Genomic DNA, 14,082 nt, shown 5'->3' with positions numbered 1-14,082 from the left:
ATTTATTCTGATAGGCAAAGGCGTACCTATCGCTTCTCTTCAATATATCTGAGATTTCATCGCCATTCCAATTTCCAGCTTCAAAACGCTAAAACTATGGGGTTTTTAGGATAACTTTTTTATTATTTTTTAAAAAATTTTCAGCTAAGAAATTATTTTATAAAATAATAAAAAAATTGTCACAAATAAAACCTTCATTTGGCATATTTAGAATGGAATGTGCTGATTAAAATTTGATAGGAAGATTATAATGTTTTATAAAATTTATTGTAAAATTATATTTTCTATTGTAAGAAAAACTTCATTATTATGATTACAGAAAATAAATTTTTACTATAAAAATTTTTAAAAAATAATGAAAAAATAATAAGAAAATAATATCCAAATACAATTATTATTATTGTCTTAAAAAATTAGTCCATAATACAGATGATATGATGACTTTGCATTAACTTGAGCAGATCCCTTTGTTTTTTAAGTAATGAAATAGAATGAAGATTTAGAATAGCCTACAAACATTCTTCTTTAGTATCTCATATTTCTCTTATATAATAGCCTTTCACATTTCAAGATCTACTCTTATACGTCTATCAAAGAGGTTCGATCATAACCCTGGACAGCATATGGAAACCAACCAAAATGTGCCACATCATTTTTTTGTTCGTTACAGTTACTCAGTACCACTGTGTACCGGATGACATGACGCATTTTGGTTGATCTCCGAACCGTCTGATGTCCGCACAGAATAATTTCACCATACACTGTGAATAATATATAGCATATGCATTCTATCTTAATGAAAACACATTCCTAAACAGTGACTATTTAAATTTCGAGTTAAAAATTATTGTTAAATACTAAAATCAAATCTTAACTACATAAAATTTGCATTTTGGCACTCAACAAACCCAAAAAGAGGGGAAAAACACTAAAACCTTTATACCATTCAGTAACAGAACAGAAAAAAAAAAGTATTCTCATTTTAAGTGTATGTTGCACAGAAATTTGGGAAGAATATGTCCCAAAAAGAATATAGCCCCAAACATTCACAGCTTAATCAGAGGCTACTTTCAAAATCACAAAAAAAAAAAAAATTAAAAATTAAAAATCAGTTTCAAAACTCAACCTGCTCTGGTCTATTTCATTCAGTGGTATCAAAATTATTCCCGAGCTGCTCTCCACTTCAGACCACCGGATGGATTCCTTTTCCAGAAGCTGAAGCACCTATTCATAGGCCAAATCAAAGGTTTAACAGTTTTCAACCAAGGTTTTTAATGACTAATGTATTTAATGCAAAGAAATATATAAATGCGGGAGGATTGAAATTGATGTTTCATGAGACAATTAATTATTCTGTGCGGACGCCGAATGACATCCAGAGATCAATCAGAATGCGCCACATCACCTCTGTGAGCGGTACCGTGCCTCGGTATTGCTGATACGGCGCATTCTGATTGGTCTCCTCCGGTCTCCGCACAGAATAATTTCTCTCATGAGACATGCATTTCGCATATCAGTTGAGAATTACAGAGAAACAGATTTTGATAGCCAAAAAATGTGTAAGATTTGAGAAAGGTAAAATGATACAGCTATCTACCATGCTTAACGGAACCCTTAGGATGACAATCAGGTTGAATAAACAGGCAGGTTTTATTAGCTGGATATATACAAACATAGAATCATCATTCATTCAGACTTCGCTGCTAGTCAACCGACTTTTTATCTAAATTTAAGATGTGGAGCGTAATTTTTACCCTATGAAGAAAATGCATTATCCATATTTAATCGCTGGTCGACCTATATATGATTTATTTCATTAAAGATGTTATAAAAATGATGTTATGTTTTTTAGCTATCCTAATTTTTATTCTTTATAAAGGGTTCTGGAAATAACCATCGATCAGATGAACATATATGAAACAGTTTTTGTGCGTTAAATCTTCTTTTATGTTTTTTTGTTATTTTCTCTCTAGGTGTTTATATTAAATATTGCTCATTTACCAATGTACTCCACATTAAAATCTGTTTAGCAAGCTTTCTTTATCAGCATTTAAAGTTGCTCTGTTCTTCTGATATATTTGATAATTGAAGGAATGTGAGTGCCTTATTTGATAATTGAAGGAATGTGAGTGCCTTTTATGGAAAGATGGCAGGCTCCAATTTAATTTAATTTTTTTTTTTTGACATTTAGGCCATTTAAGGCAAACTCACACATACAATGCATACACAAAGACTCGAACCCAAGACTTCTTAGTTGGAAGCCTAAACTCTCAACCAATAGGTTAAGATGAGCTGTCTCCAATTTAAAATGAAGTGAGTTTCGTCTGCTTTCGCCTGAAAAGAGGGGGTAATGCAAAGTAAAAAAGTTTGCATGTGAACTTGTTAAAGATCCAATGCTAAATGGATATTTTACCATTTCTAAACACAGGATGGATAAAAGTATTTTCCACATCAAAAGTTTCAGATAAAATTTAAAAAATAATGGAATACCATTTAAAGCAATCATGGATATTAAATTTGATTTGTCCGAGAGAAACATGACCAGGATAAAATGTTACCATGGGAAAACACATATACATTGCAAATATAAACCTTACTTACTATTATGAAAGTTTTCAAGTAAATATTACAATTTGTACATGAACGAAAAAATATAGCTTATTACACTTTTTCATCAATACCCTAAATAGTAAATGATTAAGAGAAAGAGAATTGCTTAAACTAAAAAAATATAATAATATATAGCAATGTGATGTGGGAGGTGGCCGGCTCAGCCAGCCAGTCCAGCAAGAGCCGGACTAGCAAAACTGGGAAGAAGCAACATCAGGGGTTTCGGCCCCCCCTTGTGAGGCCCGTCAAACCTATAATTTCATATGTAAGGAAAAGGAGTCAGGAATGAATTAATGTGGAGTTTGAATTCAACTAGGAGAGGGAGATATGCAAGGAAAATATCTTAATTGTGTTTAGGAAGGTTTTTATTATTTAGGAAAGCTTCCTAATTGTGTTATTATATGTTACGAAAGATTTTATTAAATAGAAAAGCTTTCTAATTGTGTTATTATAATGTATTAAGGATTTTATTTAGGGAGGTTTTAATTAGGAAATTTTCAGTTACGTTCTTTTGTGTTGTGGCTATTTAAGTAGGAGTTGTTTAAGGTTTAGAAGCATGTTTTATGTTGGATTTTTTACTGTAGTTTTTCTTAGAGGCTTCCTAGCAGCATCTAGGTTGTTTAGGAGAGTCAATCTACCCCTCAAATTGTAGATCACTTGTTTCTTGTTGAAGTTTTAATAAAAAATCAGCCACCGTTTTGATTTTACTCCAATTTTTCTTTGTTATTTGTTGTTTTTTCTTCCAAAGCGTATCACAATGATGGATTACAAATTTTATTACCTATTCATTAAATTTGTTCTACCATGCAAGTGGACAAGTTTCTCCAAGGCAACCTAGGATTTGGCAAAAACCACCAGAAGTAGCAGAACAAATTTGTGTTTTCATATTGCGTACGGATAACCTAACAAGCTTCAAATTTACCTTTTTGTTGCTATTCAAATATAATTATGTTATATAAATGTCTAAATCACCAAAATATTCTAATGTTCAAGAAAAACGTAAGTTATTTCTCAACAAATTCATTCAATTAACTTGTGTAAAATCGTACCTTTTCCCTTCTTCGCTTTCCTCTTGAGGTAATGTCATCATCCTTATTGATGGTTACTTTCAAGTAACTAAAAGCTAAAAGAAAACAGACCAAAGAGCAGTCATTACATCAAGGATAGCCAATCTGGCAGGAGTTAAAATTAGTCAACAATAAGAGTGCTTACAAGGAATGCTCGCTAAAGAAAATATATGTAATTTCAATAATCGAATAGACTCGTTAACAGAATGAGCATGTAAATCAAGAGGTAGCTCATTGCCTTTTTCATGGGGTTCTCTGCAAATAATTTAGGAGCATGCATCATAATTCTGCAAAATGCTACAAAAACTCACCTTAAAGACATAAGAATGGAGAAAATTTTGAACGAAGAAAATTATATACTCACGCTTTTTCTAGGATCAGCCCAGAAGATTTCTCATCTGCTTCCCGAGCCAACTGGCAAAATTGTTTACCCTTCACAAAAAAAAAATCACAACAGAATTTAACATGTTATACTGTTTTAATCATAAATTTAATTTTGTTTGTGTTGAAGTAAATTTACAAAAAGACCATTCACGCCTAAGCCAAGTTAGGCGAGATGAAGCTCAGTACCAGTGTGCTTTGATAGATAAATAGCATGATTGTCATTTTGTCCCCTAGAGATAAGTTTTGCTTCGCCCACGAAGAGAACTTACTTGATTTGAGAAGTAGCTTGTTTGTGCATGTTCACCCTGGATAAATGCATCTATTGCCTGTGAAGTCAATTTTAACATTTAAAATTCAAAATCTAAGAGCAAAACTAAATTGACATATGGTTTATTGAACTATTCAACAAAGAGCAAATGCTTCAGTAAATTTGACAAAGAAGCTCCTTACGGCTTCATAGTATAGCTTCATTGTATCCCAATGTTGCTTTACGGCTTTCCGAAGCACCTGATAATTATCCTCATCATCTGAAAGGGTGATAGAAAGCATCAACAGAAAATGCAGATTAAAGGAAAATCGCATGCTTGGAAGAAATAGCTAAAGCTGACAGCCACACTACGTTTATGGTACAGAACAGAGAGAACAACCTAGATAAACAGACCTTAGGAAAAAGAAGATAATTGGCTAAATACTATTAAGGTTTAGAAAACGATTTTTTTTTTGGGCAAAATTCAATAGTAAAATAGTATGCCCACTTCGAAGTGTACCAATGTGAGTAAACTGATTCCCAAAAGCAACTTGAACGCAACATATTTTATGATTGAAACTAGATGGTTGACTGCCATAACTGTTTTAAATGTAATCTCTTAATGTTATTGAAGGAAATTTAAAATTTTGAAAAAATACTATATCGGGAAGTACTAGATTAAAAAGAAATGTTGTCATTAAATTATATATCTTCTTAATCAAGGATATCCATCTTCATCTTTTCTTTCATTTTATCTTCACCCTATGTGCTTATTTATAAGCATTTTTTCACTCAGTAAAAGATAAGAAGTTTCCACTTCAAACGTGGCATCACTATGAGGTTTCTCTTTCTCTCACTCCCATCCCACTTATATGCCCTAGTTGTATCACTCCTTTCGCTTCATTTTTGTATGGCACCACCACCCACTAACGCCACTCCTGCATAACGTGTTCCATCCTAATCGTGATCGCTTGCCCACATATTGCTCTCTAAACTCTTGCTTACTCCCATACACCATGTTTCGTCCGAATCGTGCCCGCTCTGCCCGCCTAGTAACATAACCATGTTGAAAATTGTAGCCCGCCTGCAGTTTGTCAAATCATCCCTCTCGCACCAACCCTAAAACTACAACCATGTCCATCACACCGCTTGTGATGAAGCCAACAGTCCAGTGTGCCACTTTTTTGCTCGTCCTTGTTTGTGCTCTCTTGCAATTCATAGCCCAATGCATCACGGAGTCGCCTAATAACCCAAAGTGTTGCTCACTCACCCATGATTATTACATATTGTTTGGTTGCTCGCAATGCTTCACTCTTGTGCTTGCTATGACTAGCACCATTTCTCTAGTTGTATAAGCGCAAACTTGTAGGGCTTAACTGTCACGACCCGACCCGACGGGGACGGATCCCGCCCGAGCCGGACCGCGACAAAACCTTTTAATCCAGGATCTGGCTTTGGAATTTGGTTACTGAACTGAATCTTCCAAATTAATCAAACTCAACAGACACACAAACACAGAACAACAGAGCTACTATAAGTCACCAAATGCAGCGGAACAAAACATCTATATTTTCATTTTCCTCAAAACAATCATCTACAGATACAGTACATGGCTTTTGAACAGAAAGAAAGACAGATCAGAAAAGCCATGACTGTACAAAAATCAAAAGGTACAACAAATACCTATACTGATCAGACTCAGAAATATACTCCTGGACTTCCTTCCCTTTCCCAGAACCTGAAAACCACCAGAAAACAAGAGTGAGCTCAACAGCTAAAAAAAATATTAGTGGGGGTAAATTCCCACCCCTACTTTTAGCTTAAAAAAGGGGGCGTGATGTGCCATCCCACATGCTTCTAGCAACGCCGAATGGCATTGCAATAGGGACCTTAATTAAGTCCCCCATATTATTTATAACTCTCTTCGTCCCTTCCATCCCCTTACTCTCTCATATTACAAATTCTCCTCCCCATGAACACATCCAACCTCATTCAACAACTTCTAAGTCTTTGCATTCGTGCTGTTTTTTTTTTTTTTACTTGTTTTGCAATAAGAATTAATTGGCCTTATCCATATTAGTTATGATCAGTAGAATATTGATTTTAGATCAATAATAGCTTAACCATTAGGAAATTGTTCGTATCATCTCCCAATATTGTTTTGTTTATCAACACTAAATACTTCCGGTCTTTCAAGTTGTCATTGGGCAATCATTCAAGAAACATACAAAAAAATTTGTTGATAAATAAAAACTAAACGTAAGGTGCAAAACACCGAAAACATAAAAAATGTGCATTTATCACATTCATTGCGTTTTATTCTTCCTAGTAATTGAAAAAGGAAAGAAAATTAGGGTAAAAAGACATGCCAAAAAAAAACTATGGAAGAGTACTAGATAATTTCATACCTCTTTTAGTTTCAGGTTGAGTCAATTCAGGTTGAGGTGTTGAGGATGAAGCATAATCATCAAAAGGCTTAGTCACTGGCTTATGCCCTATCACCCTTGTGCGATTTAGTCCCCACTCCAGGCGTCTAACTTTTGGTTCCTCCTCAAATATATCAGGGATGCTGAACAATGATTCTAAAACCTCCCTTGACAGATTGATTTTCTCTTCTTTCAACAATGAGATTTCTTTTGAATGACTGCATTTAGGGGGGGGGGGGGGGGGGGGGAAGATTTTGAAAAACAAATAACTAAATTTCTTTCATAACAGGAAGGCAAATTTAAATATTAACTTCCTGATATATAAACTACAAATTGAATGCAAATTGATATGCTTCTCTTACCCCTCAGGCGGGAGCTTCTTGCATTCTACCTCGTTAGCGGAGGTTTCCTCATTCAGCTTGTTAATTCTACGCTGTTTGATAAACCAAATAAAGGAAACAAATTACCCTAAGAGAGGACTCCAAAATGATAGAAGAGCTAAACTAATTAACAGAGAAGTAAACTGCATTTAAACATTAATTAAAGCAAGCTTCTCTTAAACAGGAAAAAGTTCTATGCATAGAAGTGACATGCAATTTTGGGTGTCAAGCAAATCACTTGCAATTTCAAAGAATTAAGTTTGAATTAAGATCTCAATGGAGATAGAATGACAGAAAATTTGTAATAGCATACACAATGCACAAATTGGTAAATAAGCTTAAAAAATTTGTATACTTCTGAGTTCTGTCCAATCACTTGCTTTTTAAGAGAACTACAAAGAAAGGACTGCATTTCGTAATGACCCTATTGCGTCATAAGAATCCCAAATTCAAACTACCCTACGCTAAAATCAATTTCTATTAAGAATGCATCATTTTGATGAAATTGAAAACTCAGATTACTGGATGCTACAGACTTTAATATGCGTGTTAGGATTACTTTTTATTTAGGAAAGGAGTTTTATTATGGCTAGCGGTCCTTGTAAGATTGGTGGTCCTTAGAGATATTGTATTATTTCTCTTATTATAAATATTAGATCCTCTTATGAATAAAGACACATAAACCTCATTTCCTCCTAACATGGCGTCAGAGCCAAGTAGCAAACAATAACCTTAGCTGCCACCCTCCCACCACATTAATCCCTATTGTTTTCCATACCCAGGCATCATGAATGGCTTGCATCCCCAGCAACTTAAAAGTGCATTGATTACATCTCATGCTCACACTTGCGTCCCCATCTTGTCCACACACAAGCTCACACCCATGCTCTCACGCAGCCACTGGTTGATTCGATCGTTCTCTCATCAAGTTGATCCGCACGTCTGCATCGCTTGCTGCCCATGTCGCTTGCTACTCACACATTGCTTGATAACCTCACTACTCTGCACTAACCTAGCCATGCTTTTGCCCTACCGCTTATTTTCCTCCACATCCACAGATGCTGCTATAGTCACCCATCTCCCTTCACTAACCCTTACTACTTGGGATATAATCCTTCTCCTTATGATTTAAAGTCAAAATCTTATTCTCTATCACTATCTTACATGGTATTAATGACCTTCACATCCACATGATGTACAACTCTCCTCAACCATCAATTCTTCTACCAAATTTAATGATATTAATTACCTCTTGTAATCTAGTGTCTTTTATTTACTTGTTGGTTCTCAAAACAAACTTTCATTTTGATGCATCCCTTCCAACAAATGGTGGCACCATCAAGTTGTCAAATAGCAAGCATTTGATTATGCCATTCACAATTGGATATTCAATAGTCTCAAACAATGTTTAAAATTACGTATTCGGGTATTGAGGCGTTTTTCATTCGTGAGGTGAGGCGTAAGCCTCAAGGCGTTTTGAGGCGTAAGCCTCAAAATCAAAAGATTGTAAACATAAAATGATAATTTTTTTATATACTAATGAGTGAATAATATAAAACATAAAAAAGTATAAGATATGAAGTGAAATCAAAACATTCCAATAATAAGACAAGATGAAATATAGTTCAACTCAAAATTCTATCTTTCCCAAATCCCATTATTCTTTTCATTAACATATAATTCAAATTTTCAAAAATAAATAGCAATGACATATCACATAAGAACTCATAAGTCATCAGCACTGTCATCACTAAGGGGTTCTTCATTTGAATCATCAGTATGATGAACTGCTCTCTCCCCATCCTCCTCTCCTATAGAGTCCAATGTCGGGCATTTACTTCAAGATTTATGTAAGCTTTAATATATATAGCGTGAGGCGTAAGACTCATGTCAGTGAGGTGAGGCGGGCCTCAATTTGGTTGAGGCGCAAGCCTCATAAAAAAAACTCGAGGCGTAAGCATCGAGGCGTTTTTTACTGGAATTGCGCAAAGGCGAGCCTCATATTGCGCAATTTTAAACCATGGTCTCAAAACTTATAGTACCTCCATAATCATATTTCATGAGACTCCCAAAGCAATATAGAACTTTCACCACTCCATTTACTTCCAAGAAAGCAGCATCTCCATAGAATGAATTGTCTATCTATGACAACCATCGTATAATGCAGGGTAGGTGGGATAAGTCAACTTCAATACTGACCTTTTACCACTGATTCAAAGGTCTGACAGCAATAAAACAATAAGTTCATTCTTGTTAAATTTGTCTATATCCTTCGTCTATCTATTTAACATGAAAGATTCTACAATTCTCATTCTTACAACTGCTCTTTCTAGTGTTCATCGAGCCATTGAACTACCATCTCCTCCACCAATTTCTGATCAAAGTGCTCTCACTATGGAGGGGGGAAGCCCTTCCCTCCCTACTCATGGTGGTTGCACTAATCATCCTTCTAAACAATGTTGGGCCACCTCCTAGGTTCATATTACCTAATATGCCTCGAAAACTCTATTCCTGTTGATATTTTCCCACTACGACCATTCCTTCAAGATCTTTCATCCTATCCCAGAAGGATTATTGTCACTTGGTTCAGTGTTTGCATAATTTTATGTAAGTTTCTCAACATGTTTCCTCCTTTGATTATGCTCCTCAACCACCCGTCCTTGCTATTGATGGTTCTCATTTGAATATGTAAATTTACTATTCATTCACTTTCTCAAAAATCTCATAATTGGTATGTGACATTTTACCCTTCTCATTGTATTTTACATTATCTCAATATGAAGAAATTGATTGGTGGTTGTGTTGAAGCTCTAGCAATCTGCCACTTTACAAAAATAATTCCTTTAGGTAATCCGCCACCACCATCATTTGAGATTTTCTTATCATTCCATCATCCATCTAAGTTTGAATATAATGCTTGTGAACTTGGTAAGCAGCATCAACCATCTTTTCCATCATCTTATTTGAAACCTAGAAGTATCTATTAGACCAATCCACTGGACCGGTCCAGCCGGTTCGCACGGGACTGGCATTTCGCAAATAGAGGCGGGATCTCCGCCTCCTGCGGAGATCGAGCGGTCCGAACGCCCAATCGGAGCCCTTTAGGAAGGATTTTTTTAGGGTTTTGAGAGGAAAATTTGAATGTATGGACTGTTTAGAGATTTTCTTTTGATTTGTATGCGTTAAATAGTTGATTTTCCTAGGTTTATGGCATCTTGAATTTGGCTGAAATTTGAGATCTCTTAGAATTAGGTTTTTCATTGGGCTCTAGCGGCGTCTAGAGATTTGGGAGAGATCGATCCATCTCTCGAATTGAGGATCAATTGTATCTTGCTATTTTTTGTTTCCCTTTCATCAAATAATACAAATTATCTACTGTTTTTGTGGTTTTGTGCGGACCTTCGTGAAGAATTCTCGTTGTTTTCCAAAGATTGATAGGAAATATTTGAGATCTACAAGTGTTTCCTATCAAATTGATATCAGAGCACGTCGATCGAAGGGGAACCAATGGCCGGAAGGAAAGTGGAAATTTTGGAGGGAGAACTTGGGCAACTTAAAGCAGATTTTGAGGAAAATATGACTTATTTTCAAAGTCAAATTGCATCCGTCAATGAAAAGATGGAGGAAAAATTTGCCGTGGTGGAAGACTTGTTGAAGAAATTGCTTGAAGCCAAAACCAAACCGGTGACATCAGAAGCAAAGGTAACTACCGGCGGCCATAGAAGAGATGGTAACCCTAACACGTATAGGGGAAGGGAAAAGCCAGAAGTGGAGATCCTGGAGGGAGAAGACGGAATGCCTCCTCTAGAACCACTTTCTAAGGAGGAGATGAGCATTGGCTACACAAGAAGGGGTGTTGAATTTGTAAGGCGAGGAGATGATTTCGATCATCGGGGTGCTGATTTTGAAAGAAGAAGAGGAGATTTTGATGAATTGTTTGGGTATGATCGCCGGAGGGAAGATCATGACACTTGGGGAGCACCTCCGCTTCGAAGAATGAGAGGTTATGGAGGATTTAGGGGAAACGGGTGTGACTCGAGGGTGAGGAAACTGAAGATGTCAATCTTTGAGGGGGAGGATGCACATGGGTGGATCTACACGGTAGAAAGATATTTCGCCGTCAATGGGATGACATAGGAGGAGAGATTGACGGCGACGTGCCTATGTTTAGAAGGGAAGGCTTTTTCTTGGTATCAGTGGAGGGACATGCGACAACCTATACGAAGTTGGAGAGAGTTCAAGGATTGTTTGGTAGAACATTTCCGAACTGGCAGGGGAGGAGACTTCTACGAGCAGTTCTTTGCCTTGACACAGGAGGGTTTAGTGACGGCGTACCGGGAGAGATTCGAGTACCTTGCTAGCCGATTGGACCACCTTTCTGAGACAGTGCTAGAGGAAAACTTCACGAAGGGATTACACAAGAGATCCGAGCAGTGATTGAGTAATGAGGCCACGTAACTTGGGAGAGGCTATGGAGCTAGCTCAATTGGTAGAAGATCAGAGGCACCTGGAGAGAGAGACTTGAGGCGGCAGCTCAGGAGGCTCGTATAGGATGACCACCACTTTATTGAAATCCAAGGAGCCAACACCGGATACTCTTCGAGGGACTTCGAAGGAAAAAACTGCAGGAGAAAGACCTGGGGACAACTTCAAGAAGCTCACAGAGACAGAATTACAGGAGAAGAGGGTGAAAGGGCTTTGTTTTAGATGTGCCGAGAGGTATATGCCAGGGCACAAGTGTAAGAACCGAACTCTTCAGGTTCTTACCATTTGTGATGAAGAAGGAATGGAGGGTGTCGTCTTTCCACCTTGCAGACAAGGTGGATCTTTGAGAGCGAAATATTGTTAGACCGGTCCAACCGGTCCGCACGGGACCGATGTTTCGCAAATAGAGGAAGGATCTTCGCCTCCTGCGGAGATCGGGCGGTCCGAATGCCCAATCGAAGCCCTTTGGGAAGGATTTTTTAGGGTTTTGAGAGGGAAATTTGAATGTAGGGACTGTTTAGAGATTTCCTTTTGATTTGTATGCATTAAATAGTTGATTTTCCTAGGACCTAGGGTTATGGCATCTTGAATTTGGCTAAATTTTGAGATCTCTTAGAATTAGGTTTTTCTTTGGGCTCTAGCGGCGTCTAGAGGTTTGGGAGAGATCGATCCTCCTCTCGAATTGAGGATCAATTGTATCTTGCTATTTTTTGTTTCCCTTTCATCAAATAATACAAATTATCTACTGTTTTCGTGGTTTTGTGCGGACCTTTGTGAAGAATTCTCGCTGTTTTTCGAAGATTGATAGGAAATATTTGAGATCTACAAGTGTTTTCTATCAGTATCCCATTTGAGTTAGTTTAATATGATATTTAGGATCTTACTCATGTCTGTAGGCACTTTATTATTATTTTTTATGATCATTCTCGAGTTACTTGGTTATATTTGTTAAAATGCAGGTAAGATTTTTTTCAATTTTATATACTTTTTATCAAGAAATAGATGTTTAGTTTTACACTTTAAAATTCTTCATTTTAATAATGTCATTGAATATATGCAATCTCAATTTAGTTCTTTTTGCATTAACAATTGCATCATGCCATCATTCATCAAACATATTGTCCTTATACATCCCTGCATAATGGGGTTGTTGAATACCAACATCAACATCCACTTGATGTTGCTCATACTCTAATGCTTCGTATGAATCTTTCTTGTCATTTTTGAAGTAATGCTATTTTAAATTCATATTATCTTATCAACCGTCTCCCTTCTCTATTGTTCTTAGAAATGTCTCTTCGTTGTCCATCATTTGACCCAAAAAAAAAAAAAATGTTTTTCTCCACCATGCTTTTGGGTATGTCTATTTCATGCACATTTTTTGCCCTTACTCAAGCAATCCAATATCGTTATCATGAGCCGCTTACCAGATGCATGTATACTTCTACAAAAGTAACATTTCACAAGTCCTTGCCCTACAATTCCTACCATTTGTTGTTCCAACCATCCTCCCCAACTTCTCCTCCTCAATCATTCATGCAAATTCTCCTCCTCCATAAATGTACAGTTGACTACCTCATTCTCCTTCCACGCCAGCACTCCTATGAAACATTGTCCCTATCAACAAACATCCACCTATAGATTGTCATATGAAAAGGTAAAAGATCATTCACTAATCATTATATTCAATCATATATGACCCTTGATCATTTTGCCCTATTTTTCATCATCTTGTTACAGATTTGTTGTTGATTTCTATTCCAAGGGCATACAAGGAGGTCATACAACATCTTCAAAGAAAACAAGCTATGGAACTGAAATGTATATACTACTCAATTTGGACACCTAGAATCCTGTTTCTCCTTCCTCTAGCATTAAACCAATTCCTTGTTAAAGGTTTTATACAAAAAATTTCATCTTGTTGAATCTATTGATTGATACATGGCTCGCTTTGTCGTCAAATATTTTTCTTAGATTTATGGGATCAACAATTATTTTGATACTTTCTCTTTGATTGCCAAAATTAATTATGTTAGAATTTCATTATTTGCCATCATCACTAAAGAATGGTCAATACTGCAATTGAATGTTAGTAATGTCTTCCTCTATTATGATTATGTTGAAATTGTCCTTAGGGAGCAACCTATAGGGCATATTCTCAAGGGGAGGCCTCAATCAATTTAAAAATGTCATTTATAGACCATGTGCATTGTTTAACAAGTTTTGCAAGTTATGGCTTCAGTCCTTGCCACAGTTCACTCTTAGTCAAATACAACTCCATAGACTATATTATTTTGGTTGTCTATATTAACAATATTCTTCTAATAGAGTGATAACGAAGATAAAAAATGTTTGTTAACCAAGGTTTGGGCACCAAAAACCTTTTTTTCAGATATTGAGTTTGACTGCAACAAAATTAGTGTTTCACTATCCCAATGGAAATTTGCTATTGATCTCTTAGAGGAAATAAGTCTTTTATCTGT

General features: G+C 36.3%; 1 protein-coding gene across 15 annotated transcripts in view; it reads right to left on the bottom strand.

Annotated features, from left to right (window-relative positions):
- Positions 1 to 918: 918 nt before the first annotated feature.
- LOC110106763 (putative nuclear RNA export factor SDE5) overlaps positions 919 to 14,082 on the bottom strand; it is a 34,006-nt gene continuing 20,842 nt past the window's right edge. For 6 of the 15 annotated variants that reach the window (XM_020836758.2, XM_028699631.1, XM_020836760.2 and 3 more), the window contains 8 exons: positions 7,097 to 7,167; positions 6,717 to 6,952; positions 4,512 to 4,588; positions 4,331 to 4,387; positions 4,042 to 4,109; positions 3,823 to 3,932; positions 3,660 to 3,733; positions 919 to 1,224 (listed from right to left, as the gene is read on the bottom strand). In XM_020836758.2, coding sequence (XP_020692417.2) covers positions 1,102 to 1,224; positions 3,660 to 3,733; positions 3,823 to 3,932; positions 4,042 to 4,109; positions 4,331 to 4,387; positions 4,512 to 4,588; positions 6,717 to 6,952; positions 7,097 to 7,167 — 816 coding nt within the window. In that variant the 3' untranslated portion in view covers positions 919 to 1,101. Of the gene's footprint in view, positions 1,225 to 2,492; positions 2,862 to 3,659; positions 3,734 to 3,822; positions 3,975 to 4,041; positions 4,110 to 4,330; positions 4,388 to 4,511; positions 4,589 to 6,716; positions 6,953 to 7,096; positions 7,168 to 14,082 lie in introns of those variants that run through there. The other 9 variants (XR_003702467.1, XM_028699633.1, XR_003702465.1 and 6 more) reach the window with 9 other exon arrangements.

The sequence above is a fragment of the Dendrobium catenatum genome, unplaced genomic scaffold (genome assembly GCF_001605985.2).
Source record: "Dendrobium catenatum unplaced genomic scaffold, ASM160598v2 fragScaff_scaffold_1348, whole genome shotgun sequence".
Taxonomy (NCBI): domain Eukaryota; kingdom Viridiplantae; phylum Streptophyta; class Magnoliopsida; order Asparagales; family Orchidaceae; genus Dendrobium; species Dendrobium catenatum.
This window is presented reverse-complemented; position numbering and strand designations above follow the sequence as displayed.